Source organism: Corvus cornix, chromosome 8, assembly GCF_000738735.6.
Source record: "Corvus cornix cornix isolate S_Up_H32 chromosome 8, ASM73873v5, whole genome shotgun sequence".
NCBI lineage: Eukaryota > Metazoa > Chordata > Aves > Passeriformes > Corvidae > Corvus > Corvus cornix.
Window position 1 is genome coordinate 27,330,030 of NC_046338.1, and position 25,923 is coordinate 27,355,952.

The 25,923-nt window shown below is 42.3% G+C and overlaps 2 protein-coding genes across 5 annotated transcripts in view; both read right to left on the minus strand.

The window, feature by feature from the left end:
• Positions 1-17,864, minus strand: part of EDEM3 (ER degradation enhancing alpha-mannosidase like protein 3) — a 27,047-nt gene extending 9,183 nt beyond the window's left edge. For 2 of the 4 annotated variants that reach the window (XM_039556197.1, XM_039556195.1), the window contains exons 1-14: positions 17,591-17,846; positions 15,722-15,767; positions 12,422-12,522; positions 10,051-10,090; positions 9,482-9,594; positions 8,697-8,850; positions 8,072-8,206; positions 7,581-7,686; positions 6,945-7,042; positions 5,526-5,651; positions 3,448-3,531; positions 2,214-2,297; positions 1,907-2,031; positions 1,224-1,389 (exon numbers count right to left, since the gene is read on the minus strand). In XM_039556197.1, the coding sequence (XP_039412131.1) occupies positions 1,224-1,389; positions 1,907-2,031; positions 2,214-2,297; positions 3,448-3,531; positions 5,526-5,651; positions 6,945-7,042; positions 7,581-7,686; positions 8,072-8,206; positions 8,697-8,850; positions 9,482-9,594; positions 10,051-10,090; positions 12,422-12,522; positions 15,722-15,767; positions 17,591-17,751 (1,539 nt within the window). In that variant the 5' untranslated portion in view covers positions 17,752-17,846. Of the gene's footprint in view, positions 1-1,223; positions 1,390-1,906; positions 2,032-2,213; positions 2,298-3,447; positions 3,532-5,525; positions 5,652-6,944; positions 7,043-7,580; positions 7,687-8,071; positions 8,207-8,696; positions 8,851-9,481; positions 9,595-10,050; positions 10,091-12,421; positions 12,523-15,721; positions 15,768-17,590 lie in introns of all 4 variants that reach the window. The other 2 variants (XM_039556196.1, XM_039556199.1) reach the window with 2 other exon arrangements.
• A 625-nt stretch (positions 17,865-18,489) lies between these two features.
• The window catches only part of NIBAN1 (niban apoptosis regulator 1), a 57,409-nt gene continuing 49,975 nt past the window's right edge, over positions 18,490-25,923 (minus strand). Inside the window, exons 12-14 of the mRNA XM_039555667.1 lie at positions 25,546-25,653; positions 23,719-23,830; positions 18,490-22,755 (exon numbers count right to left, since the gene is read on the minus strand). Coding sequence (XP_039411601.1) covers positions 21,068-22,755; positions 23,719-23,830; positions 25,546-25,653 — 1,908 coding nt within the window. The 3' untranslated portion in view covers positions 18,490-21,067. The remainder of the gene's footprint in view (positions 22,756-23,718; positions 23,831-25,545; positions 25,654-25,923) is intronic.

The window sequence follows — 25,923 nt, forward strand, 5'->3', positions numbered from 1 at the left end:
CCCATTTGCAGCTTCGACTCGAAGAGCTTAAAAAAAACTGCATTTGAGCAATTTATTCCATCCTCCCTACTGGCCTTTCATTAACATTTGCAGTTCTCAAGAGAACAACCCAAGTTAGGCCAGCACTTAACACAGTACCAGCTGTGGGAACCCTGCCCATCAAATTCTTATATTGGGAACAAAAATTACATAAAATGCTCCTTCAGACCCTTCAAAAATCTTCTTACTTAGTTCAAAAACCAGCTTCTGTTTCCAAAACTCAAAGAAAAAAGATAAAATCTCAGGGACAGAACATTTCAGAGAGTGTGTGGGATCTCCACCATGAAGGAACATTTAACACCTAACCCACGACTCATTAAAACATAACCAGTGTTTGACATTAACATCAAATAACTAAAAATTTGTCACTGCTTAATGCTAAAGTCCATCAAACAGGGTGATTTTTCCAGGATACATGGCTTGACACACAATACAAACCTTTTCCTCTGATGCAGGCATTATTGTAAAACTCTTAGAAAATGTTAGAAATATAGGCACAAATAAGGGAATTTGTGTCCTTGAAGTCTCAGACACAATTTTCTCTTTCTCTTCTTCCTTTTTCTTATTGCCTTACAGACAAATTATGTCACCTTACTGACCACAAAATCAAAAAATCTGAGGATTTATGATGTTTCATGGCACAGCTGTACTACTCCAGGTTATTTTGGAAGGTTAAGTAATTTATAAACCCCTAAGTGTTCTCACATTTACACAGTAGGTGCCTACTGCATGGGCTAAAGTGATTAAACATCCCAAATCTGTCTGCAGCTGTATCTTGTCAAATTAACACCACAGCTGTCTCAAAAAACCTCTCAAAATTTGTTCATGTGCTAAAACTAACAAGAAAAACATAGGTTTTAGAAAAAATAATAAAAAAATAAAGATGGGGACAGAAATATCCTACTGTGTTATCTTCCAATTTATACAGAAGTGGGGAATGATTTTCTTTTTAAATCTTGCTATTAATTCGTATCTTTTTTCTCAAGGTTCAGCAGTGCAGAATCCAGTCATTACTCCTACTCTTGTGACTGGCACTGCAAATATGATGAAACAGTGCCTATTAGACAACATGTTCAAACTGGTGTGCTTCCTCAAACTATTATCTTTCCTGATTTTATTTCCATTTCCCCTCAAAAAAAGGAAGTGTACCACAGAAACTGATTTAGACTGGAGCTGTTACATACTATATTTTTTTTAGAGATGGTTTGATTTGTAGTGGAGAGCCAGAGTGGCAATAGATGAGCTTCTGTAGTGAAGATATAATCTTCGATGTCGAAAATCATGTCCTCCTTATCAGCAAACAGCAGGTACAGATATTTAAACATCTCGGCCAGGAAGAATGAGTCCATCCTGTGGAGAAAAAGGGGATGTGCTTTATGGAGATCTCCTCATTTCTAGAATATCAGTAAAATAAATATTCCTATGGCTCCATCTCTGAAGACTTCATGACTATTACTGCTGGACATAATTCCATTAGCATTCCTTCCACTTGGAAGAAGCTGTGTTTGGAGGGAAATGATTCAGCACATTCAGTACAAAACAGCATTACAGAAAAAACAAATAAACCTCCTGACAAACTTACAGATTTGAAGTATATTTTGTTTGAAAGTAATTAATCTATTGCTCTGAGACAAATGAACAGTTATTAAACTAAAAATATTCTTATGGAGCACACTGTAACACTACTGAAACAGTTTATAGACTGTTTCAATGCATTTACAGTTCAATACAAACAGGTAATTTAAGATTTGGTTATCAGACTGAAGACAGACAGCTCCTCAAATATCAATTAATTCAATTACATAAACAAGGCAATTTGATTTTTTCTGTATTTTTATATTTAAAAAAAACTTTTTGCAAACTTTACCTGTCTTCATGACTTCCTGTACGAACATCCTTCATTGCAGCAAACCCACAGGGAACTCTGGCATACTTGTTCAAGTTTTCAATGAGGGTTTTTCCTACTTCTAGGTAGTAAGGGTCTCCTGTAGCCTATGAAAGAAAACCAAACCATTTTTGATAACCACTACATCTTGTTTATATCCTAAACTAGGCTCCACTGGATAAGTTAAGCTGGAGATATGCTACTCAATTCTATATTGAAATAAAACAGCAACAAAATTCTAGGTGCTAGAAAAAGTGCTCAAAGGTCAGAGGAATGAATGTGACTGTACCTTATACAAGAAGTAGGTGCTTTCAGCAAATTCAGGCCTCAGAGGATGCTGAGCCCAGTGAACTCTGAAGTCTGTTGTGAATGCCTGAGGATGAAAGAGAACAGACAAAAATAAATGCAGGAATACAACCCAAACACAGGTTTATTTGAATTCTATGTTAACTATATAACCAGCCTAGCATTGATAAATACCATTTTTGCAAACATACCTACCACCTGACACCTCCAGTGCAGTCAAGTGTCACTGCACACTGACAGATGGTTAAGCAGCTGTTTCTAAATTAATAACACAGGCTACAAGTCAGATATCTAAAAATTTCCTAGTCTATCTATTCACTGTTACCGTGCACCGGGAAAAGCCACTTCTGTCATATATTCACTAGTATTTCATACTAAGATTTAAGTCTTTGCTTAAGGGATGGTCTGTTGGCTTAAATACAACTACCTAACCTTTTAAAGTTTCCTTCATAAATACAAAACACAAAAAAAACCAACCAAAAAAACCCATAAAGAGCCAAATCACACCATTTTAAAAGGACTCAAAAAAAAAAAATCATTCCAGTGCTTAGCATTCTTTGCTCTCAGTAACCACAATAGGTGAATGTGATGTTAATTAAAATGTTCTCTAACAGAAATAAGCTTACACCAGAGAAAAGTCAAAATTAAACCTGGAGTCAGAAGCTTTCAAATATAATCTGGGTCATCACAGATCAAAGACACACACTTCAGCAGATAAACAAGCTTTTCTGTGCACAATGGACTTGCTCAAAGACTTGCAGCATCTGTAGTAAGTTTGTGTGCTGACTTTCGAGGACATTATACAAAATCTCAGAACATTCTCAGTCAATTCAGCCTTTAGGTTCCTTCCCCAGGTTTATAAGGATGACTGTGATCTTTAGCATTAACACTATTGTGTTTACCAAGCAGCTACTATTACTATTGCACACTGAAATGAGTTGAGGTCAGTTCTGAAAGACTGAAATATGAAGTCTAAGCAATTGTTAATAGCAGCAGCTTCCCGCTGTTGTGTTAATAACAGCATAACTGAAGGAAAAATATTTCATATCCCAAACACAGCTGTCAGACATGCAGAACTACAAATCATGTAAGAATGCTGTGGAAATGAGCCTTTGATTTTAATAACACATATACCTACTGGTTTTTCAAATGGGCATCTGAGACTGCTCAAATTGAGGTAAGAATCAGTTTACACAATCAAAAATGTACTACCTTACCTCTGGAAGAAAGTTATGCTTTTTTATAACCTGATACAGCATCTCATGTGTTTCAATAGCAGGTCTAATATCACCCTTCAACACCTAAAATTAAAAAATAAAATTAACACTAATTCACCAAGCATAGGAATAATACTCAAAGTTAAAATCACTCACAGTGTGTTCATGTAAAGCTACAGAGCAGTCACTACATACTGTAATTATTACTCCCTATCAGTGTAAGTCACAGATACTCCTTAAGATATTTTTAAGCAAAAACAGTGAACTCATTAAAATTATTGCCTGTGTAGAACAAGGACCTCTGACATTTAAGAGAACTGGGGTGAAAACGTGATTTAGTTTGTCTTAAAGATGTCAACAGCATACAAACTAGGTGTCATAGGTTAGCAAGCATAGTCCCAGAAGGGACGTCCTTGCTAAGGGGTGCTTACAGTTTCCTCTGGGAACTGATAGAACCTATCAGCTGGCCAGTTTGAATATGGACAATTCTCTAAGCCACTTAAAGTTGTGATCACCTCTGTTATCCACATTTAAGAATAGGCAAACTCCCCCTCCAAGCTCTCTCTCGTTTCCGGCGCTGGGACAGGTGGCTGCAGGCCCCGTGTGGGGCCAGCGGGCCCGGCCCAGGCCCTGCTCGGGCCAGGCCGGGCCGGGCCACGGCCATCCTGGAGCCATGGACCTGTTCCAGCCATGGAACCCCCCCCCACTGCCTTGCCGTGGGCAGCCGGAGCAGCTCGGCTCTCCCCCCTCTCCACTTCGATAAGAAAAGTTCAACATTCCAGCTGCAAAGCTGCAAGGCCTAGGTGAGATTAACCCTTTTAGTGCAGTGAAGAGCTGAAAACCTGAGGGAAGAGAAAGAGGAGATGCTTAAAGCTGAAATTCTGTTGTAAAGCTATGATATATCAGAGTACCCGTTGTAATTTCATGAAGATATGGGGGGTGGAGTGTTCAACTCGTGAGCAAAAGCACCTGCACTGAGATAGGCAGATGCTGATGCAGCTGTAATTTCATGAGAAGTTTGGACAGGGAGAGATGAACCAGATGAGGACTTTTGCTCCAAATGGGAAAGGAGAAAACCTCAGTCCCTAGAGATGGTCCCAGAGATAGTCCTAACGATGAAGATGATGAAGACCCTTTGCTCCCAGGGAAGGAGAAGGGCCTCTGTTTTTGTTTCTGAACGGCTCAACCTTAAAATTGTACCCCAAAAAACTTCAAGAGTGGACCCTCGAAAGCAGTTGCGGGAAAAGCTGCAAGTCGGGGGAAAGGACTCACACGCAGGCAGAGAGACTCCTCTTCCTAAATGGACTGAACAATATTTGGAAGTGGGCGGCTGTCTCGTTGTGATAATGTTTTCATAGCATGAGCAAGAAGAGACTTCTCTTTCTAAATGGACTGAACAAGGTTATCATGGCAGTGGTAAACAGACTGAACATCTCAAGGGTTGTCTTTTCACATTGTCAGTGGGAGAAGGGAGGAAGGTGGGGGGAGGAGGAGAGTTCTGAAGGTGGTATAATTTTTTTTTCTTCTTTTAGGTCTGTTAATAAACTTCTTTATATTCTTTCAAGTTTGGTGCCTGTTTTGCATTTCTCCTAATTCTTATCTCACAGCAGATAAACAGTAATGAGTATTTTGGACCAAACCACTACACTAGGAAATCTGTCACTAGACTACTAAAAAGGCAGGTTAATTGGAGTATTTTCATGACTAGGAGTGAAGGAAGCAAATTACATGGACATACCTTTCCTGATACTCAACACAGCCAGAAAAGCACATTAACTTGCATCATAGCATTGAGGTGACTGGAAGAGTGGGTACAGAGAACACAGAATCCCAGAATGGTTTAGGTTCAAAGGGACTTTAAAGCCCATCCAGTGCTACCCCCTACCAAGGGCAGGGACACCTTCCACTAGCCCAGGCTGCTCCAAGCCCCATCCAACCTGGCCTTGGACACTTCCAGGGATGTTCCCTCAGTATTTCTGAAAATCAAATCACTAAGCTTGACTTGAAAATCATATATCCAACCCAGTTAATCATTTCCTTGTTATTAAAACCATCTGTACATGGGTTTTACACCTTACCTGCAACCCAGGGAAGAAAGCGAGCAGAGAATCCATCCAGGTCCGAGCATTTAGCATTGGTTTATGAATGTGAACATCAAGGAGAAGAGGTGGCTGGCTGATGTATCTCATTATGGCATCATAGTGCTGCCAAACATCAGAAAAAGCAGGAGTTTGTATATCAATTTATTCCCCAAAAGATCACCAGACTGGCATTGTATTTGAATGGAAAAGCCAGTACTACACTCCCAATCACTGCTACATTTTGCAGTGCCACTAATCTCTAGTTTGCAAACTAAAATTAAGTGTAGTAAATACTGAAAAGCTCCACAGTATTACACTTGCAAAACTTACCACGTTTCCAAGGAATACACATACACAAAAGTATACCCAGCAGCCATGTGATAAACCAGGAACTATCACAGTTAAGGCACATTTGTTTCAGCTGAATTTTAAAGCACACTCTAAAGGAAGCTGAAATTGCTTTCTCTGAACAACAGAATTCCAAAGCATATGGATCTCAGGAGGAAAAGGAGATTTAAAAACCCAAACAAAGCAGCTGGACCAGATGGTTCAGAAGAACTTTAAAGTTCTTCTTTAAAAAACCCATTAGGTCATTTGCCACATTGCTGACTTCCAATCCTAAACTTTGTTTTCAGAAGGTGCAATCCTGAGCACACAAGCCAAACTGACAGGGAACACTTAACAGAGGAAACACTTAAGGAAAATGTAGCACTGGGGGCTGCCCTTTAGGACCATGAAATCATCATTACACCTAAAGTATTACAACAGGCCTTTAACTACGGAATTACTCCACTCTAATAAAAAATCATGCTATATGATATAAAATCCTATTATGATCTAAAATGTTTTTAACAGATATTGCTATTTTCAAAAGAAATAATGCTTTTATGAAAGAATGATACTGCTGACAAAGTTGCTCATTAATTTATGAATTTAAAAAAATCTAAGCGTGGTTTTCAGCTTGTATACTTAAATGTATCCTGGGCCTGAGGATCTACAGTGTAAAGCAAGATCCACATTTTGATTTTCTTGTTGCTCCAGGACAGAATGAAATTGTACAATGGCTTGAAATAAGAGGCCCTTACAGAAGGGCCTTTATTGTACAATTCTTTTACAGAAACATTTGCAGTATTACACTCTCCCAGGTGATCTGGAAATACAGCTTCTCCCATACTGGGAACCTGGAGAAAGGCCTAGAAGGTTCTGATTTTTACTGGATGGGGTTAAAATAACTGCTCAGGTGGCAGCTAATCACCCAAGATTAGCAAAAACCCTCAGTAAAAAGAGCTGGCACTAAACACAACAGAAGTCACAGAAATTCTGCTGAAGACCCCTTCTCAGGCTAACAGCTGACAACACAATTACTCTGAAATTTGTACTGCAGAAGGCACAAACCTGAGCAAGGTGTTAACTTACCGTGTTAAATCTTTCCAGGAAACTGTCATCTCCCAGCAAGACATAGGCTTTTAATAAATATTCATAGTATGAATCTATTCCTGCTCCGACTCCACTATCTAGCAACAGGAGAAAATAAAAAGGTGGGTTTACTTTAAGTAGTGGTATGGGTATTTACCGTATATTCCCACTTTGATTTTAAAGGCTCTTCCAGTGAAAGGAAAAGCCTCCTTTCACTGGAATTAGGGCGCAGATTGAAGCAGAGACACAACATTGTGTGTCTATGCCAGTGCACGCAATAATATGGACAGACATGCATTGAAGACACTTATTTCACTTTTCTCACAGGACACCACTTCTCCCATCCTATTTATATTTTTCCTATGTATTTATAACAAAGTCTCTGAAAATTCATCCCAAGGTGTTTCCCTCTCGGTGTTAAAGAGGATCAGGGAACACTTTGCCGTGAATAAAACCAGTTTCTCTACCAGAGAGGGCTTGGCCCTCTCAGAGCAGAGCCAGGCTTTGGGGCAGCAGGTTTCTCCACTACCTATCCCATTAATATTTTAAACAGTCCAGGTAAGCGTGCTGGGGGTGCGTGAGATCTCCCCCGCCCCAGAGCGCCCGTGGTCCCTGCCTGTGGGTCAGACCCCCCACCTTTGCGGACCCAGTCTCCAGTGTGGATGTTAATGGTGACCCCCACTAAGTTGCTGCTGCGCTGTCTCTTCTCCCAGATAAAATCCAGCGCCTTCCGGGCATACTCCTGCAACAACAACAACAGGGAATTAGGGAAACACAGACACTAAACTCTGTCATTCTTTCGGCTAATTCAGTTAAGATGCAAGGAAAGGAATAGGATGTTTCATGTCTAATGATTTCAGAACTCCTAATCTTCAGAACATTTATCTTGTTTACTTCTGTATTACTCTAACTACTTTCAACCAAAATTATTTCCTGTGATTTAAAAAATGATTTAAAAAAAAAAAATCAAACCTTAGAAGAAAGCCCACAAACACTACAAATCCGAACAAATGCAAATGTTTTTGTGCAGCACAGCTAAAACATCCATTTAATGAACTCAGAATTATTTTTCTAAAATTACAGAAATGTAACAGAATGCTAAAGACCTAAGCCAAAAAAAAGCAAACCTCAAATATAGATGTTCCTGTGAATCTGCTTAAAGCGGCAAACTCAAGGATCAAGGTACCAGCACAAGCCGTACAGGTATCAGTTTCTGTTCCTGTTCGTGCTTCTGGATGCCTTACACCAAATTTTAAGTTAACCTAGAGAAAAACAGAGATTATAATCTTTATTTTTCCTAGGTGAAAGAATTTACATTCCTGTAATTGTACAGCAAGTATATAATTTACGCTCTTTCTAAAGACAAGAAAAAACCGATCCCTTTGGTTTTGCTTTGCCAACTTAAACATGCACAGAGAAGTATCTACAAATACCCAAAATCTCAACCCTCCCAAACAAGGACTTGTTGCCTGGTTCACTAGACATTTGAATAAGAGAATACACTCTAAAAATCTAATTCTAGCAATTTTTTTTAGCAACAAATAAGGAACTCAGAATATCACAAGTGCTCCTGGAAATTTAGTTTTGTAAATATCTCACTACTCCTGGCTCCTGAGAGTACCTGCAATTTATCAGCTTTTGATTTTCTGTCCACTTAATAGATATAGACACAATTTTGGAGACAGATATAAAATCAAAGCAACAGAAGTCTTGATTAGAGCTGTAATCCTGCATTACAGAAACTGAACTTACTCTTGGATAAGGGAGACCACTAGTGGTGTTAAAAGCAGGTAGAAGCTTGTAGCCCAGTTCCTTTGCCATGTGCAGGAGTTCACCATTGTACCACTGCATATATTCACCTTTTTCTTTCAGCATAATTGCCACTGAGTGCCCACCTAGGAGACCTCTAAACACAAGAGAAATTATCCACATCTCAAAAGGTATGTTCATCTGTACAGCAAGGACAACTCTCTACAATTTAGATGACATGTACATAACTGGCCCTAATTTTTAGACTGCTGATGCAATCCCCATTATAATCAAGGTTAGCTACCAGTATATTGGAAGCAATTCTTCTTGTTTATCACTGGAATCACTGATTCATCAATGTTAGACAGGAAAAGCAACCAAGACCTCTAAAATGGCATAGAGTAACTTCAAATTACACATTCTGATCCTGCATTGAGCCCCAGAGGTCCTTTCCAAGCTGAAATAATCTATGACCCCAAGTATCAAATACTGGTAAATCAAGTATTGAACAGAGCCATTTCCAAGCCTGTTTCTGTTAAGCAAACCCACTGCTCCCTCAGCATGCATATGGGGTTCTTAATCAGCAAAGCTGTGCCTGCAGCAGTGAGATGGGGGGCAGCTTGATCCAGTACCACTGCAGCAAGTCCTGCCTTGCATTTTAAAACTGCTCTCAGGTGAACTGACAAAGGCACAACTGTTTCAAATAGGTGGAACAGCACAGAAAGGTGTCTTAAAGACACTGACTAAAATCCATATTTTTAGGAGTTTTGAAAACAAAATTTACTCACCCAAGGACTCTTATGTTGGTTTCAAAGACAGACACAACTATGTCATTATCTAAATTAACATCCTTTATTACTTTTTTTACAGCCTCTTCAAACTCTTTGGTTTTATTTAACACCTGGAATACAACAGTGAGCAGGTGTTCAGTTCCAGTATAGCTAATGCAGTCACAGTGTATTTGTATACAGAATATTTCAGTGCACAGACAGTCACCCACGAAATACGTACATATAATTAAAACTAGAAATACATCAGTGGTTATTAAGAGGTGCCCACCACTAACTGAGCCTCTTGCTTTAGACTGTAAGGGAAAACAACAAACTCTTTGTGTTAAATTAGAGCCAAAAAAGGCAATATTAAGAAGTATCAATGAAATGTGAAGGAACTGCTGTAGTTTTCTTACTACAACCAACTCCAAACTCCACCCTCACAGCACTTCAAAGTTCCCACGACTAACAGTCACTTCAAACAGAGCCAGAGATCAGTGATCATGAAAAAGAAATCTAAAAATAAGTCTGAGCATTAGAAGGCAATCTCTTTGTTTTATCAAAGCTTATCAACAGCTTAAACTTACCACAAGAGTGTCCAAGGTATCAATTAAGGTCAGTGAAAACCTATGAAAGAAAATTTAAAACAGATTTACTATAGATCTGTATGTGTAGGAATTAAATGATTTTTAATAGTAACTGATACCATGGAAGAAAATAAAATTCTCACAGACCACCAGCTGCAAAAAATTTAACATGTGTGATATCAAAACCTCCTTCTAAGTTTCTTCCCTTTGCTAGTGACCAGAATAGGAGCTGATGAAGAAGCTATGATCACAGATACATTTATTTACTGCAAAGCCTTCTAACTTCTGGTAAGCAAATTTCATTTTTATTCTTTGTCTCCAATCAAATCTATTAAGAAACCCAGCAAAAAAGTTTAAGTCTTTTTCCAACCTCTGTTTTACTTTTTTTTTCAAAAAAAAGGAAAAATGTTGAGATCAAAAGCCATTCCAAGCTAAATTTCTCCTACCAGAAACTGTTCCAACACTAGCAAGTGGTAGGCTTAAAATAAAGAACTACTTTATTTACTCTAAAATAAAGAACTATTTTAACAGTGTCCAAGGCTAGGTTGGACAGGGCTTGGAGCAACCTGGACTAGTGGAAGGTGTCCCTGCCCACGGCAGGGGGTGGCACAGGATGGGCTTTAGGGTCCCTTCCAACCCAAACCAGGTTGGGATTCTGTGATTATTCTGTGAAAAGAGAGCATCAAGTCAGCTCCACACTGTCTGAAACAGGAACATCCCAACAAGGATCAGAGGTTTTTTCCAGGGCTGTTCTAGTGCATCCCAAGCTGAGGGGACCTTCCCCATCCCAGGAATTATATCTATAATTGTATCTTAAATGTGTCTGATTCCAACAACTGCTCCTATGCTAAGAAACACCCACAACACAGAACAGAATTTACAGAACATGATAGTGTTAAAACTGAACACTTTGGAACAGTTAAAATTGCCTACTGAGGAGCAAGCACCAAGGATTTCAGCAAGTGCCCAATGTCTGAGACCTTGTAGGTAACACGTAACAATCAGAATTCTAGTAAGTCTTCCTGTATTACAATTCTCTTAAATCTGTAACGACATAATGGCATTCTGCGAGTGCTGTTTTACAAGAGACAGAGATTAGCTAAGGACTATGCACAACTGCCTAACAAATCCACAACTTTTTCCATACAAAAGGAGGGAAATGATGCATTTCACAGCTATATGGAAGGCTCCTGAGTTCTCCAGGGAAACAGGACTGACCCAGCTGCCTCACCCTGTCATTTTGTGACTGCAAAGGCTGGCAGAGAACACAACTGATGAGGCAGCTGGCACGAAAAAGGATTAGATAAGAAATCTGCTACATAATAATGTAACTAAGTATAAGGTACAGAATAAAGCACGTATACAGAAAAACAATAAATACATACAATAATTTAATGCATCTAAGGGGATGAAAGGTATTTTTACTCAAATGCTTGTATGTTTAAAAAAGGTCGTTAAAAAGAATGCATGACCAGGATTCAAAATACATTTTCTTGACACTTTTCATCTGCTGTGTCTTTAGATACCTCCAAGGCAGCAAGATTATATGGAAATCTCTAGACTAAGGAACATTTGTACATAACAAAACATAACCAAAGTAACATGCTCATTATCCTAGAGACAATTTATAAGCAGTATTCAAGAGAAGGATTTCAGCTTTGATTACCACTATTGTGCTTAGAGACATTAATCAGTGATATAAAAAAAAAATCAGCTATTTGTAATTAAAGAATTTGCTCTATAAACTGCACATATTCAAAGGAATCAATTACAAATTAATTTAGAGTAAGTCAACTTTGCCTTTGATTATTCCATTTAATACGGAAAAAACCAGTCCTTAAATCTACATTTTGCTAGCCAAAGGATTAGTATTTTGTACTATTGGCTCCCTTAAAAGAAAGAATAGAAAACATGTCTGAAATAATGTTTTATACTTCTGCAAAGGCCTCAGGCTATCATACACATGATAATCATTAGACTGCCTGTTTTCAGAAAACTTTCTACTTAAGAAAAGCATTTTAATTATCACTTATTAGGCCAGCATCACAGATAAGAGTTTATTGCTCTGTTTAGCTGATCATGAACCCTTAAAACCTCTACTACTAATACCAAAAATGTCAGCCCACATCTGGAAGGTTTCCCTATGGAAAATACTTGGAGAATGGTTAAAAGAATTATCTTTGGATCTCATTCACTGGTCAATTCTTTTCTTCTGATTAAGGTACAATTTCACATCAGTTAACTTCACAATAATAAGAATACTTCTTACAAGTGTAAGTTTCTGGCCATATCAACTGAACAAACAAGTTTTATGGGCTGCCAATTGTACTTCTACTCCTAGATGTTTACAGTGACCATTTCAGACACTAACTTTCCCAAGGCATCATCCACATCCCCTCGACTTGGCTCCTGACCCCGCACTCGTCCACGACAAGTTAAAGGCATGAGTTCATCAGCTGGATACGCATGCTCCTGTTGGGAACAAAACAGGGGAATCAGTTACAGTGCTCACAGCCACTCCTGGGAGCCTGTGAAAGGAATCCTCATCACGCTGTTCTTCAGAAAAACTGCATGGACATCACAGAACCCTGCAGGTGGGAAGGGACCTCTAGAGTTCATCTTGTCCCAGCCCTCTGCTTGAGCAGGGCCACTCAGACCCAGCTGCCCAGTACCACATCCAGACAACTCCTGAGCATTTTCAAGGAGGGAGACTCCACGGCCTCTCTGGGCACCCTGTGCCAGAACCTGGTCAACTCCACAGTGAAAAAGTGTTTCCTTGTGTTCAGAGGGAACCTCCCATTGTTTGTGCCCATTTCCTCTGAGCACCACTGAGAAGAGCCTGGCTCTGTCTTCTTGACAGCCTCCCTTGTTAAATTCTCTGGAGCCTTCCCTTCTCCAGGCTGAACAGCCCCAGCTCTCTCTCCCTTGTTACATTCCCTGGAGCTTTCTCTTCTCCAGGCTGAACAGCCCCAGCTCCCTCAGCCTTTCCTCACAGGAAAGATGCTCCAGGCTCTCCATCACCTTGATGGCTGGTCCTTCATGGACTGCACAATGAACTCAGCTGGCTGGGGGTGACAGTCAGGAACAGGTAAGAGAACTCAGGAGTTCAAACAAAAAATTGGTGGATTACTACATAAGGCATAAAAGACAACATTCACCAAAAAAAACCTTAACAAGACTGAGCCTTTTACAAACATAACTGACACTAATATGACAAATATAACACTGACATCAGTAGTGATGAATCTTAAATATATCTAATTCCAACCAACATGAAATTGCCTCCTTTAGAAGCTCAACACAAGTGGTTTGGGATGGAGCCTTTCTCTTGATTTCAGCAGGAAACTGGCTGAAATCAAGTACTGACATCTCCAGTTTAACTTTTAGTGGAGAACTAACATGTGGCGGGATAAAAAACTTCAATTGCTGCACTGAAACTGCAAGTAAACACATTCAAAATCTTTCCAAATATACGGTACAGAAATAATCTATATTCAAACATGAAATAAAAAGGGAAAAAAGAGCATTCCTCTATAAATAAACAGCTCTTACAGCAACTTCTTTTGAAACTGATGGTTTGTTTCCCTGTATACTACCCTCCTGAGTGTTTTGGTCTTTGCTCAACTCTTTGTTCTCCTGAAGTTTAACTACAAAAGGCAAAATCTAGATCATTTTAATACAGCTCAGATGTTTCTGAATATCTCTGCAAAGTATTCAGAAAAACAGATTAAAGAAGTACACAACAAAAGCAATGTCAAAACTGAGATCTCTGGCTTAAATTTTGGATAAGTGATAAATAATATGGAAAAATAAACTTTTAGTTTTACAAATAAAGAACTAGAAGCATTTTGAAAAATAAAAGTTCACTTATTCTCTGCCTGCAGCAGAGAATAAGCAGCTACTGAATTATTTCCCAACTTGTCACTGGCCTCAACTGATTGACATTTTCACATGTTCTGACAGCCAAGAAGAAAAAATATCCCCATTATTACAAATATTGTTGAAGGACTGAAAAAAAACCAGCAGATTTTTCTCAAAGCTGCTGTTAACAACTAAAAAAAGACAAAAAAAAAAAAAAAGGAAAAAAAAAAAAAAAAAGACAAGGGAGTTTCCCTTGCAATCAAACACGAATTTTCAGTCTTCTAAATATGGATGTCTAAAATATGTATTAATAGAAACAGAAAATCAGAACTTTTCAGCTGGCTGTTTCAAAAACACCTGCAAAAATACTACATTCTCCTGCTGTCACAATCAAGTCTGATACTCTAATCTTTTCTTCAACTTTAAACAAGCAAGTCACATTTCTCTGTTTGTTTAGCGCTCCAGCATACGTGGCAAATAAATATCCTTTTGGCTTCAAACTTTCCAGGATAGCTGAAGTTATTACTTTTCTTCAAACAGAATTTTCTTGCTTCAGATGTGGCAAGACCCCTACCAGTTGCCAGTTCATCACAAATCCCTGTAATATTTTATTCAATTTTGCCAAATACGTAAGTTTTCCTTCGGGGAAACCCAAGCCAAGTGTTTTTCATGGAACCAGATTACAAAAATTACTACCAAAAAGCCTGATGTTTTAACTGCTAAAGGTTTCAAAAGTACAGAGATTAAGTCAAAAGGTCTGGAGAAACTACACCCCTTTGAAAATCCTCTTGCCTGGTTTTCTGTCCACTCTACAGTTCTGTACCTCTCTCATGCTGTATAAAGTTGTAACTATTGAGATTTTAAGCTTGAATTACATAATTAAGTTTATACTATAACACAGAACATGGGACATGTGGCAAGATGCTGCCAGGAGACAGCAGTTTGTGCTGCAGGAACTGATGCAACTTGAGACGGGTTTCTGCAACAGCCACAAAGAATGTGCAAGAATGTCCATATAAAGCCAGTAAGAATTAATATTTTATATGTATCTAGGCGACATCTACAGTTTCTCCTCAGAAGTATATTACTTACAGAATATTCAAAGTAAGTATTACTTGAGGAAGTCCACTCCAAGTAACTTATTTATTCTTAAGCTTTTCTAAACTGAGCCATCCCAGGGTGGGTGGAATGGCTCAGAGATCCAGAACTGAAGGACATCGGCACAGGAATCACAAGTCAGAGCAAAAGAAACCACAGCCAGTGTGGCCTACGGTCATATGACAGTCACATCCTGGGCACAGGCTGGAATGCCTGGATATGGCACCAAATCCCCTTTCTCTTCTACAAACAGTTTGTAGAAGAGCCCCCAAACTGCATCTGACATGGCTTACTACTGAAGAAATATTAGATGTAATTTCTACCTACAAAATAAATAAGATCTATTTGTGTTCTCCAGAATCTCATGCCTACAGACAGCTCTTCTCGAGCTTCCTTTTCCTAGAATTTCAAAGCAAATACTTTACTGCTCATAGCCTGACACGAGATAAACTGATTTGGGAAAGATCAGGCACAGATTAGGAGAGTTACCACAAGCAATTCTTAGTTACCACTCTAAAAGCCATCACAACCCTCCTGAAAGTAGTATATGTTCTGGTCTTTTTAAAGGCTTTACAGGTGCTGTTACTTATTTTAGCTCTGTTTTCACCCCCCCTTCCCGGATAGTTCTATAGAATGTCATGTACTGTGGTTGCTTTCTTCCCCAGGTCAGCAACAACTCCTCCGAAAAACATCAAACAAGTATTTGACTTACCATATAATTGCTATATGCATGATCAAACATTTCAAGCACTTGACTTCTAAAAAAGAAAAAAGAAAAAGCATTAGTGGTCTGTCTCCCAACGGTCTTTAACACACCATCTTACATGCATCACACTTCAATATCTGAGTATCAGGCACAGGTCCTCTACTAACATACTCTACTCAAGTAAATGAAATATAGAATAATAATTTTTCTTGATTCAGATACTCTGGTCCACACCAAAAAGGAAAGACTCTTTCTTCACCTAACATGAAATTATTTGGGGATCTCTTGCCAAGCAAATACTAAAGAAAACCCTTACATTTATTTCATATGTTTGAAAGGACAGAAATGCTTCTAGATATAAAAACTCCCCAAAAAACACAGTTTTTTTATAACACAGCACTACTTCTGATCATTCCTAACTGTTTCACGAAGGAGCCCTGCAAGCAAAAAAGGATGCTAATTTCTACCATCAACATAATTCACAATCTCTGCTGATAAGACCAAACATAAAAGAGCCAAGAACACCACAATTATATTGTAAATATCCAATTTAGTTCAATGACTTGGAAATTTAAGAAGTAGTTTTAACTCATCAAGTACATTAAGGCATCAAAAGAGCAGAGGATGGTGCTTTTCCCAGGTGCCTCTCAGGTTGCAGCAGGTAAAATCCCAGATAAGCACACAAAGCTGCTGGGTGATGCAGAAAACAGAAAATTGCTTTAAACTTATATTTACAGGCATTTTCTGTGACTGACATGATCCTGTCATTAAGTACAGAGATCACATTATTCAGAAGTGAGCCAGCTCAGTGCCCCCAAACACAAACCATGGCAGGACATGGCCTGCACATGCCTGGAGCATCAGATGATATTTTAAGTGCAAGTTATTAATGAAAAAATTTTAAAACCAATTGGGGAATGAAATTTCAACTCCTTGCGTAGCCTCATGAAGAGAACATATAAAAGATTACACACACAAATTACCCTGAGAACCCAAGATGGAAAACCCCCCTAACTGTAAACACTGGAGTTAAATATCAACTTATACCCAACAGCTGGACTTGGTGATCTTGGAGGCCTTTTCCAACCTTAACAACTCTGTGATTAACAACTATCAGAGTATCCAGACTGTTTCTCCAGCAGACTTTTTGCATTATTATTCTGTACAACTGACCAGTGGATTGGAAGAGGACGATGAAACTGCCCCAGTAACATAATAAGACAAAATATGCTTAATTGCCAATTTGTTTAAAAAAATCCCACTCCACGCAGGAAAATGTATTTCCACCTACGTTGTAATATTTACCCTTCAACTAAAAACGACAATAAAAGAATCAGCCCCTTACATGCACGGGGGATCGAGGCAGTTTAGGTTACATACAGGAACTAGGCGGAACACACGTAAATATTTACCTTTTTTATGACTCCCGCACTCTCACAGAGGCACGGCCATAATTAAACCAAGTATGGATTTAGAGTTACCTTTGATCACCTTTACCACTAGCTCGACGCAAGCCCTGGCTGAAACCTTCAAGACGAGCTCCCAAGCACTGACGAGTTACAAGTTCCCACAGCACATGGCTTGACCCCACACCGGAGAAGGGGCCGCGTGTCCCCAGCAGCCGGGTGATCTGGCCCGAAACACCCGCCGGGGTCCGGCACACGCAGCTCCAACCAGGCTGGGCACCGATGCCACGCGTGCCCTGGAGTGGTCGGAGGGAGAAGGAGGGACAGGGGACGCGGTCCCGAAGCTCTACGCCCGCAGCAGCCCAGCCCACCCCAACCCCGGGGGCAGCGCACACCCCCTGCCCAGCACGGCGGGGCCCGGCCCGCCGTCCTTCCTTCCCTCCCTCCCTCCTGCCGTCCCTGCGCTCACCCCAGCCGGCGCTTCTCCTCCCTGCTCATGGCCCCGGCTCCCGGGGCGGCCGCCAGTACGGAGGAGGCGGAGAGCAGGCCAAGGGCCAGGAGCTTCCAGGGCCTCCTCCAGCGGGGCCCCCGCTCCCCGGCGCGGCAGCCCGGAGCTCCGCTGAGGGCCATGACGGCCGGCCGGTGCCCGCTAGTCCCGCTGCGGGCCCATGGCCGCTCCCGCGGCTCCCGGCGCAGGAAGGGCCCGACCCGGCCCCTCCGCGCGCGCCCGCGGGGGCGTAGCCAAGGAAACGGCCTCGCGCCGCCGCCGCCGCTTCCGGCACACCCCCCCGGCGCGCGCCACCGGGCCAATGGGGGAGCGCGGCGCGTGGGTCACGTGCGCCGGCAGGGAACGCGTAACGAGAGGGTCGACGTGGCCAAAGGGAGGGGGGAACCACAGCTCCCGGCGTGCCCCGCGCCCCGCCCCGCCCCGCCCCGCCCCGCCCCGCCCCTCATGCTCCCTCAGGCGCTGCCCCGAGCGAGCTCCAAGCGCGGAGCGTGCGGGGAAATCATGGAATGGCTCGGGACCGTAAAGATCAGCTCATCCTGGGTACGGACGTGGTCAGAGCCCTGTCCGGCCTGATCCTGCACACTCCCAGGGATGGAGCAGCCACGGCTTCTCTGAACACCCTGTGCCAGGCCCTCACCACCCTCACGGGGAAGAACTTCCTCCTAAATACCCAGCCTAACACTCAGTTTGAAGCCGTTCCCCCTCACCCTGTCATTCCATGCTTCTGTAAAAGATCCCTCTCCGTGTTGCCCGCAGGCTTCCCTCGGGCACTGGAAGGAAACACCTCCGTCACTCCCAGCTGCCTGAAGAACAGTTTTTAATAAAATCCCCCAAAGTACCACACACTCAGAAAAGCAGCGTCCCAGCAATGGAAGGGAAGAACGTCTTTATTTCCATGACATGCGTTTGTACGAAGTTCCAAGCAAATACAATGTGTTTCATCTCCTGGCCTTTTAACAGTGGAAACCCCATGGATGCCACACCCCAGCCCGCTCCCGTCAGGGCACCCGACCCTCGGCCATGCGCCGCGAGAGGCAATTTATTACGGTTCCCAGTTTGTGAAGGCAACTGCAAGAAAGCAACAAACCCGACAGAATGGGTGCATTAGTATAATTTCTGATCAGTGGTCCCATGTAACCTTGCAGATTGCTGATCTCTTCTAGCCAAGCTGTTTCTTCTAACCGTGGGGTAAAGACAAGAAAAACACTATCCATTTGCAAAGGGACAGAAAATGCCCCAAACCGGGAAAACAGTCCCCTGTCCAAGACGAACTGCAATTTAAATTGCAGAACCAAGCAAGGTACAGGCTGAATCTTCCCCATCCTTTCCCATCCCACTGGTGAAAAACATCTGAGCATTCAGCATTCAGCAAGGCAACTCATATCACAGGAAAATATTACCCAGATCTAGGCCTGCCACAGAAATAACTCCAGAATTACCATGATGGGAATACTTATGCAAAATGCTCTCTGTACAGATGTACCTAATTCATATTAGAATGAATTAGTTTCCTTTTGCAGGAGGCTGCAGTCTGTTTTGCTGCCATGCTAGTTGTCTTTCACACCAAAAAAAGTATTAAAAACCATCACGTCCCCTAAGTTTAGCTTAGAAAGGCTGCTGCTGCTTAACTCTAGAGGACGTGTTATAAATTTGAAGTCACTTAGCACTCAGTACCAATTAAAAATAGTTCATGATTTGTAAAAGTGAAGCAGCGGCAGTGAAATAAGCAGTGATTTGTTAAAAAAAGTTGGCCGGCAGTGGTTTGTATGTTTACAAATTAGCATTTTTGCATTAAATATAAGGAAGAAACAAGCCAAAGTACTTCTGCAAGGAAAACATCTGTGACCTTCACGTTTCCATACCACAGTACGACTTTTAGAATAAATAGGAACTGCATTTATTTTACTGCAGGGGCAGAGCAGTTAATCCAGTTACTCAACAAGGTTCCTCCCTCACACAGTAATATTTGCCTGCTCCTCTAGTGTCAATTCTCTGTTAGTATTAAAGAATATTTTGATAGCATTAAAAGACTTTGCACAGTTTGCTGAAGTTAAATGCTAACAGATACTATGCTTCCAGGACTTTGTTATTTCTTCCCATGTCTTTATGGGCATAAATCCTGCAGTCCTTGCTGCAATTATCATTAATCTTTGCTGTCCTCTACCTGTATGACATTCAGAAACAGGCTCAAAACACCAGGCCAGAATTTCAAGGTGCCTTAAACTGACCTCTAAAGTAAGGTCTTGCATTTGAAAGGCCAATTTACTAAGATACTGGGTTTCATCTCCAAGCTTTTCTGTGCAAACTGAGATGCAAAGAACACATTTAAGCATCTCTGTGCCGAGATCATGGCTTGATACAGATCGTGTGTATGAAAGCAGCTGCCTCCTTTTAATAACTGCTTTTGTAATGTGATTCTGCCCTCCAAAATCTAAGCACATGTAACAACCTCTGGCTGCCTGTCACTTCAGTTAACATCTGCACTAGAAATTACATTAAATTATTCTGATATTTCAAAACTGTTGCCACTTATTACGTGATTTCCACACCTGTTACATGATTTCCACAGCCTACAGACCTGAGTAACTCAGTGGGAATGGGAATGGCAGGACTTGATATTCTGTATTCGATAGCTGTAAGTGAATCTATTTTATGGTGGGATTTAAACCAAAGAAATGCTGCCTAATGGTTATAGTTATTGTAAACATTCTCATCTTTCCCTTCCATAAAACAAAACAAAACAAAATAGCCATAAAGTGCTCTGGAAGGCTAAATAACCCCGAAGTGCAGAGTGGGACTGAGAAACCTGCTCCCATACTTTCCCCTTTTTAAATACAGCAATAAGAGAAAAAAAATTTAAAAATCAGAATATTTGCTTGTCTTTGATATCTGCTAAAACTTGAAAATAATTAAGTAATCAGTTAGCAGAGTTTGCACAGTGTGGCTTTTCAGCAATCTACTAAATCAACTATTTGGTTTTGTTTACTACTAAAAAATGTTTTTATTTCCTGTATACTGCATGCAAATACTAAAAGCATCCTCGAGTATGTATGTACCAACCACCAGAATCAGAGCAGTACTTGTCAAAACCATGCATTTAAAAATCAAGAGCATCCCTAAGAACAGCTAAGTTGTTAAAATAAGTTGATGACAGTTGGATGTTTGAAGCATTCAGCGGTCACATTTTCAGACTTTTTCTCTAGCTTTACAAGGGAGCAAATTTGAAGTGACAGATGAGGTTCCTCAGCAGTAATCTGGTTTTAACTGAAAGGAAACCCATCACCCATCCCTCAGGAAGGGATCCGTGGGAAACCTGCAGGAGCTGGGGACACCACAACAAAGCCCATTTCCTCCAGCCCCGACCTGCATAGGTATTCACAACTGAACCGGGATTACTGGAGTAAATAGGTCCTGCAGGGCTGGGCTGAAAGCTGCTTTTTACTCCTCAGAGTTTTGCTGTGCAGAACCATCTTCTCGGTGTTCTTCTGGGAGAATCGCTTTTCCTCCTGTGCTTTGCATTCCTGCGTGTGAAGATGACTGATCTCCTGGCTCCCCCTCTCGCCCCCCAGGCTCTCTGTGTGCCGTGCGCTCTGCCCTGGGCTGCCCCAGGCGCTGCTGCTGCACCAGGGAGACCGGCTCGAGCAGTCCTGGGCCCGGGTTTGCTCTATCCAGGATGGGCACGTCCCTCGTGGCTGCAAATGCAGCAGGGCTCGGAAAGGAGCTCTGTGTCCCTGCCTCCCCCAGGACAGCGTGGCTGTTCCCTCCCCCTTCCTCCCCATACAGCCTTTTGTCTTCCACCGCATTTCCCGTGTGTTCCTCTGGCTGCAACCTCTCACCTCCCGCACCCGTGTACCACACACTTGGCCTGCTCTCCACCTCTACCTTTGCCTCCCGAGGCGGAGTCGAGCTCTCCACCAGCCACGGTGCTTGTGCCCCCCTGGGCACACTCTCTACACTCGTACCATCTGTCCCCAGGCTGGCTGAGTATGGTCGCTCCTCCTTTAACTCTACACATTCTGCTGCATGTTCACTCCTCATCTTCTGGCTCACCTGAATTTCTGCCACAGCCACTTCGCTCAACTCGTACTTCCCATTATGGTGCTCCTGCAACTTCAGCAGCTCACCCTCGCAGACCTCCTTTATGTTCTCAGCTGGAGTATCTGCTGGGATCTCAACTGTCAGCATCAGCAAATCCCTTATCTCATTCACATCATCAGGGGATTTATAACCCTTTTCTTCTGACTGGCTTTCTTTTCCAGGACTATCCCCAAACCCTGCTTTCCCTGTCTTTTCATCCTGGGAAACAATCTTTGTCTCAGTACTCTCACTACTTTCTTTTTTACTATCCCCTTCAAACCCTGTTCCTACTGCATTTTCACTCTGAGATAATTTTTCCATAATTTCATTTTTTACCTTGCTTTTCTTTTCTGTACTCCCTAGAATTTCTGTATCTGTTACACTCTCAGGTGGGGAAGTGGGCTTCATCTCAGAAACTTTTTCCTGTGCTGTGCTTGCTTTCTCAGTGCCGCTGACAGACGCAACAGCTGTTACTGTTTGACTCTCTGAAGTCACCTCTTCCTCTGCTGCTCCTTCAGGTACCTTAAGTTCTTTTTTAGGGCTGGCTCCAAAATTTTTTACTGCAGCGTCAGTCCCAGAAGCTACTTTCTCCTCCACAGCTTCTTGTTGTGCCTTGAGTTCTCTCTCAGCGCTTGCTACACACTCTGATTCAATCTCCAATGCGCTTTTTCCCTCTGCAACTCCTTGTTTAGTGCAGCCAGCCAAGGGGGACTCCTGTTTGTCACCAATGTCTGTAACAGCCACTGCTTCCCTCCTGCTGGCCTGATCACCAGCTGCACTAACAGAGGCGCCTGCCTCTTTGTCTGGTGACTTTCCCTCATCAGCATCCTTCTCCCACACGATTTTCCCTGTCACAACGAGCGTTTCGTCCCCATGGCTCTCGGTGTCCGACCCCTCGGCTCGGGCGGCTGTGGGCACCTTGGCGGGGGTGCCCTGTGCTGATCCCACAGGGGTCCTCAGCTCCGTCAGGCTGGACACGCTCTCACAGGGCACGTTCAGGTTATCCTCAAATAGGTTGTGCTTCTTCAGAATGGCGGCTTCTTTGATCACTGAATAAAACAGAAACACCAGAATGTTTTGGGAAGGCTGATAGAGGCACAGGGAAGAATGCACAGTGCTTTCCCAAGTTTGTGTTGTACATTTTCATATTAAAGACAACAATAATGTTCATTTTCAGCTTCCTTTCAGTTCACATTTCTTTTCTGGGGATGGGGATTTTTTTTTTTAATAATGGCACTTTAGTATTGACCTAAGTGTTTCTGAAGCAGAGGACCTACAATGCACAAAGGTAGTGCTTCAGTGCAGAAGGATTTACATCGAATATGCTAATAAAAGTGTGCTGGTTACAATTATTATACTGCTGTTTTGGAACAGAAGTGCCTATGGTCTAGGAAAACATCCTGTGCAGTACATCTGCTTGTCTTTTATCCAGGGTATAGACAGACGTGTACATATAGAGAGATAAAAATATTTTGTAAGTATTTGTATATATATAATATTTATTAAGAATAGTTTAGTTTTCTGACACAGAAGCAGAGAGATCTGCAAGGAGTACACCACTAGCATCTGTGAGTAATGGAAACCGCATCCAGTAGTTCATTTCATTTGGGGAAATTAATCTCTGTTGCCATTAGTCTTTGCAATTCTCTTAGTCTTGCAATTGGCAGTCTTGCCATTTACTCATCACCAGGTCTTTGCAAGTAAGGACAGAATTTCCCTCCTTGGCCCAGGGAATCGAGATCAAGTGAAGTTGCCTTAATTACATTTTGTTAGACAAAGGCTTGTGCCAAGCCATCACTCCGAGTTCCATGGGTTTAGTAACGCTGCCCCGTAACTCAGATTTTAGGGCTTGCATCACATCTTCAGTGAGCCAAATGAAAAAACACTGTAGGGATGTAACCACCAGTGTTGGGGAAAGTGGGACAGGAACAGCCAGGTGAGGATTCTGGGAAGCTCTGAAGGAACAGCTCATGGGCCACATGTTATTCCTGTCACCTCAAGAATGTTCTCACCTTTCAGGGCCTCTTCAAGCAGTGTCTGATATAAAATCTCTTCATACACGTTCTCTACTTGGATCACACTCGTGTAATCAGCAAAAATGTACTGCTCGTATCTCTGCAGCTCCTGTGCAGGTAGGGAAGAAAGGAACAGATGGAGAAAGCTGAGGGATTCTGAGTCCTACTACAAGCAAATGGCTTGGAGATGCCATGGAGCAGGTCTTGCAACACCCCATGACAGCTCCTGGGCTGCATTGTTTGAACTATGACTCCATGAGCTACGTGTGTCTACAATCAATTACGTCCTTACCAAACAGTGTTCTTGCAGTACAACCACAGTTAAAAGCACTACAGATCACTGCCTGCTGAGACAAACAACTGCTGAGGAAATGCCTCACACAACTTGTTTGTCCAAGGAGGCAAATCCACAGTGCACGGGAGACGTGGGGTTTGGTTTTGTTTTTCTAATAGGTGTGTAATGCTTTGAGCTCACTGATTTATACCCAAGAGGCTGCCTAGACAATAACTGAATCATTATTAGGTAGCTGCTTGGTGGTCTATAAAAAGTAAATTAAGAGACCTCTGCCCTCTTCTAGAAGAGGCACCTACATAAAAACACCTGGAGGTTTTCAAGTGAAAGGTCAGGACTTGGTGGGGCCTGGCAGCTGTGCCACACTTTGGCTTCTAGAGCTGGCTGCCCATTTCTGCAGAGGCACAAACACAAAAGGCTGGTGGGAAACTGAACAGAAAGGGCTTGTGGAAGTTTGCTTCACCACTGCTTCCTCTGTGACAGAGACATGAGATGTCTGCACACATACTCCAGGTGATGAAATGCTTGTCCCCGTGCACAAACATCCTGTCTTGAAGGCACTGCTGACACTCTACAAGAGACTGTTACTTCAGGGATCCAAAGGAAAGGAGAGTGACGTACAAAAGAGACAGATTTTAAATATATTCTTGAACGTTGTAAATTTTAACAATCCCCACTCAAAGACTTGCAAGTGTAATTTGGCAAAATGCTTGGTTTTAAACTTGTTTCTGAAACTGAAACAAGCTGAGAGCATAACCAAGAGCAGCACACTGGGGGTGAGAGCTCACAGCCAACAGGAGCAGATGAACATCCACCAAAACAGAAGGGCAGGAGGCCAGGATGGGTTGGGGCTCTCCCCTTTCAGCAGGCACCAGGACAAGGCAGGAGGGTGCCCAGGGCTTTCAGAGGGTTCAGACTATTCATTCTGAGCCCAGGTGAACAGCCTTCCAACCAACTCTGCTACAGCCACACAGATATCACCCAACACCTCCACCAGACAGGTGTTTGCTGACTGAACGTGCCCTGTGTGATTAGAGGAACAGAGATGGTCTCTGTGATTATTCCCTGACTGTTGTCCAACCCTTGCACTGAACACCACTGACAGCAAGGGCTGCCCTCTTCCTGAAAGAGTTAAGCACAGGCTGGGCACAGTCCTGACCATGCCTCCAAGTGCTGCTGCAGAGGAATGAACAAAAGGCCCAGCTCATCCCTGCCTCCCAACTGTCCAGAGGAACTCAGTTTCAGGGACTTCAGATCTCTAGGGAAGGAACGAACCTAGGGATGGGCAAAGGACTGCAACTGCCTTTGAGAAAGCAAGGTGTATACACAGTGTCCCTGTTTCCTGAAATCTTCCTTGGGCTCCACACCTACCCAACCCATGAAGTGGCAAATCTAAGCACTGAGCAGGCGGGAAATCTGCACAGTTCTCCGAGAGAAAACAGCCTGACAGTGTTAAGGACTTACTGCCAAGGTGCTGTTCCTCCCCTGCCTTTCATTATTGTTTTTTGGGGTTTTTAGTCACAAACACCTACTGGTTTGCATGTTGAAGCCAGTGTCTTCTGCATTGTGGGCAAGGTAATCTGCACCAGTGCCTCTTGGAATATCTTCTTGCGGATGGTGCTGCTGTCGTAGTCATATTGCTGCCAAAACACACCGGAAAGAAACAAGCCCACATGTGCCTGGGGTTATTCACCACTCCCACAGGGAACTGGTTCCTGTCAGCCTGTAGCTGCTGCATCACAGGTGCACAGGGGTTTTTGAAGGGCCATGCAGGTTAGTCCAGCTTTTACAAAACCACTCTAAGATTTACTGTTCTGGGATCTCTTTCCCTTCATTTAACTCTTAGGCTAGAAACAGTGCCCGATTGCCCTCCCTGGGTGTTTCAGCACTGCCTTTTCTCAGAGTAACAA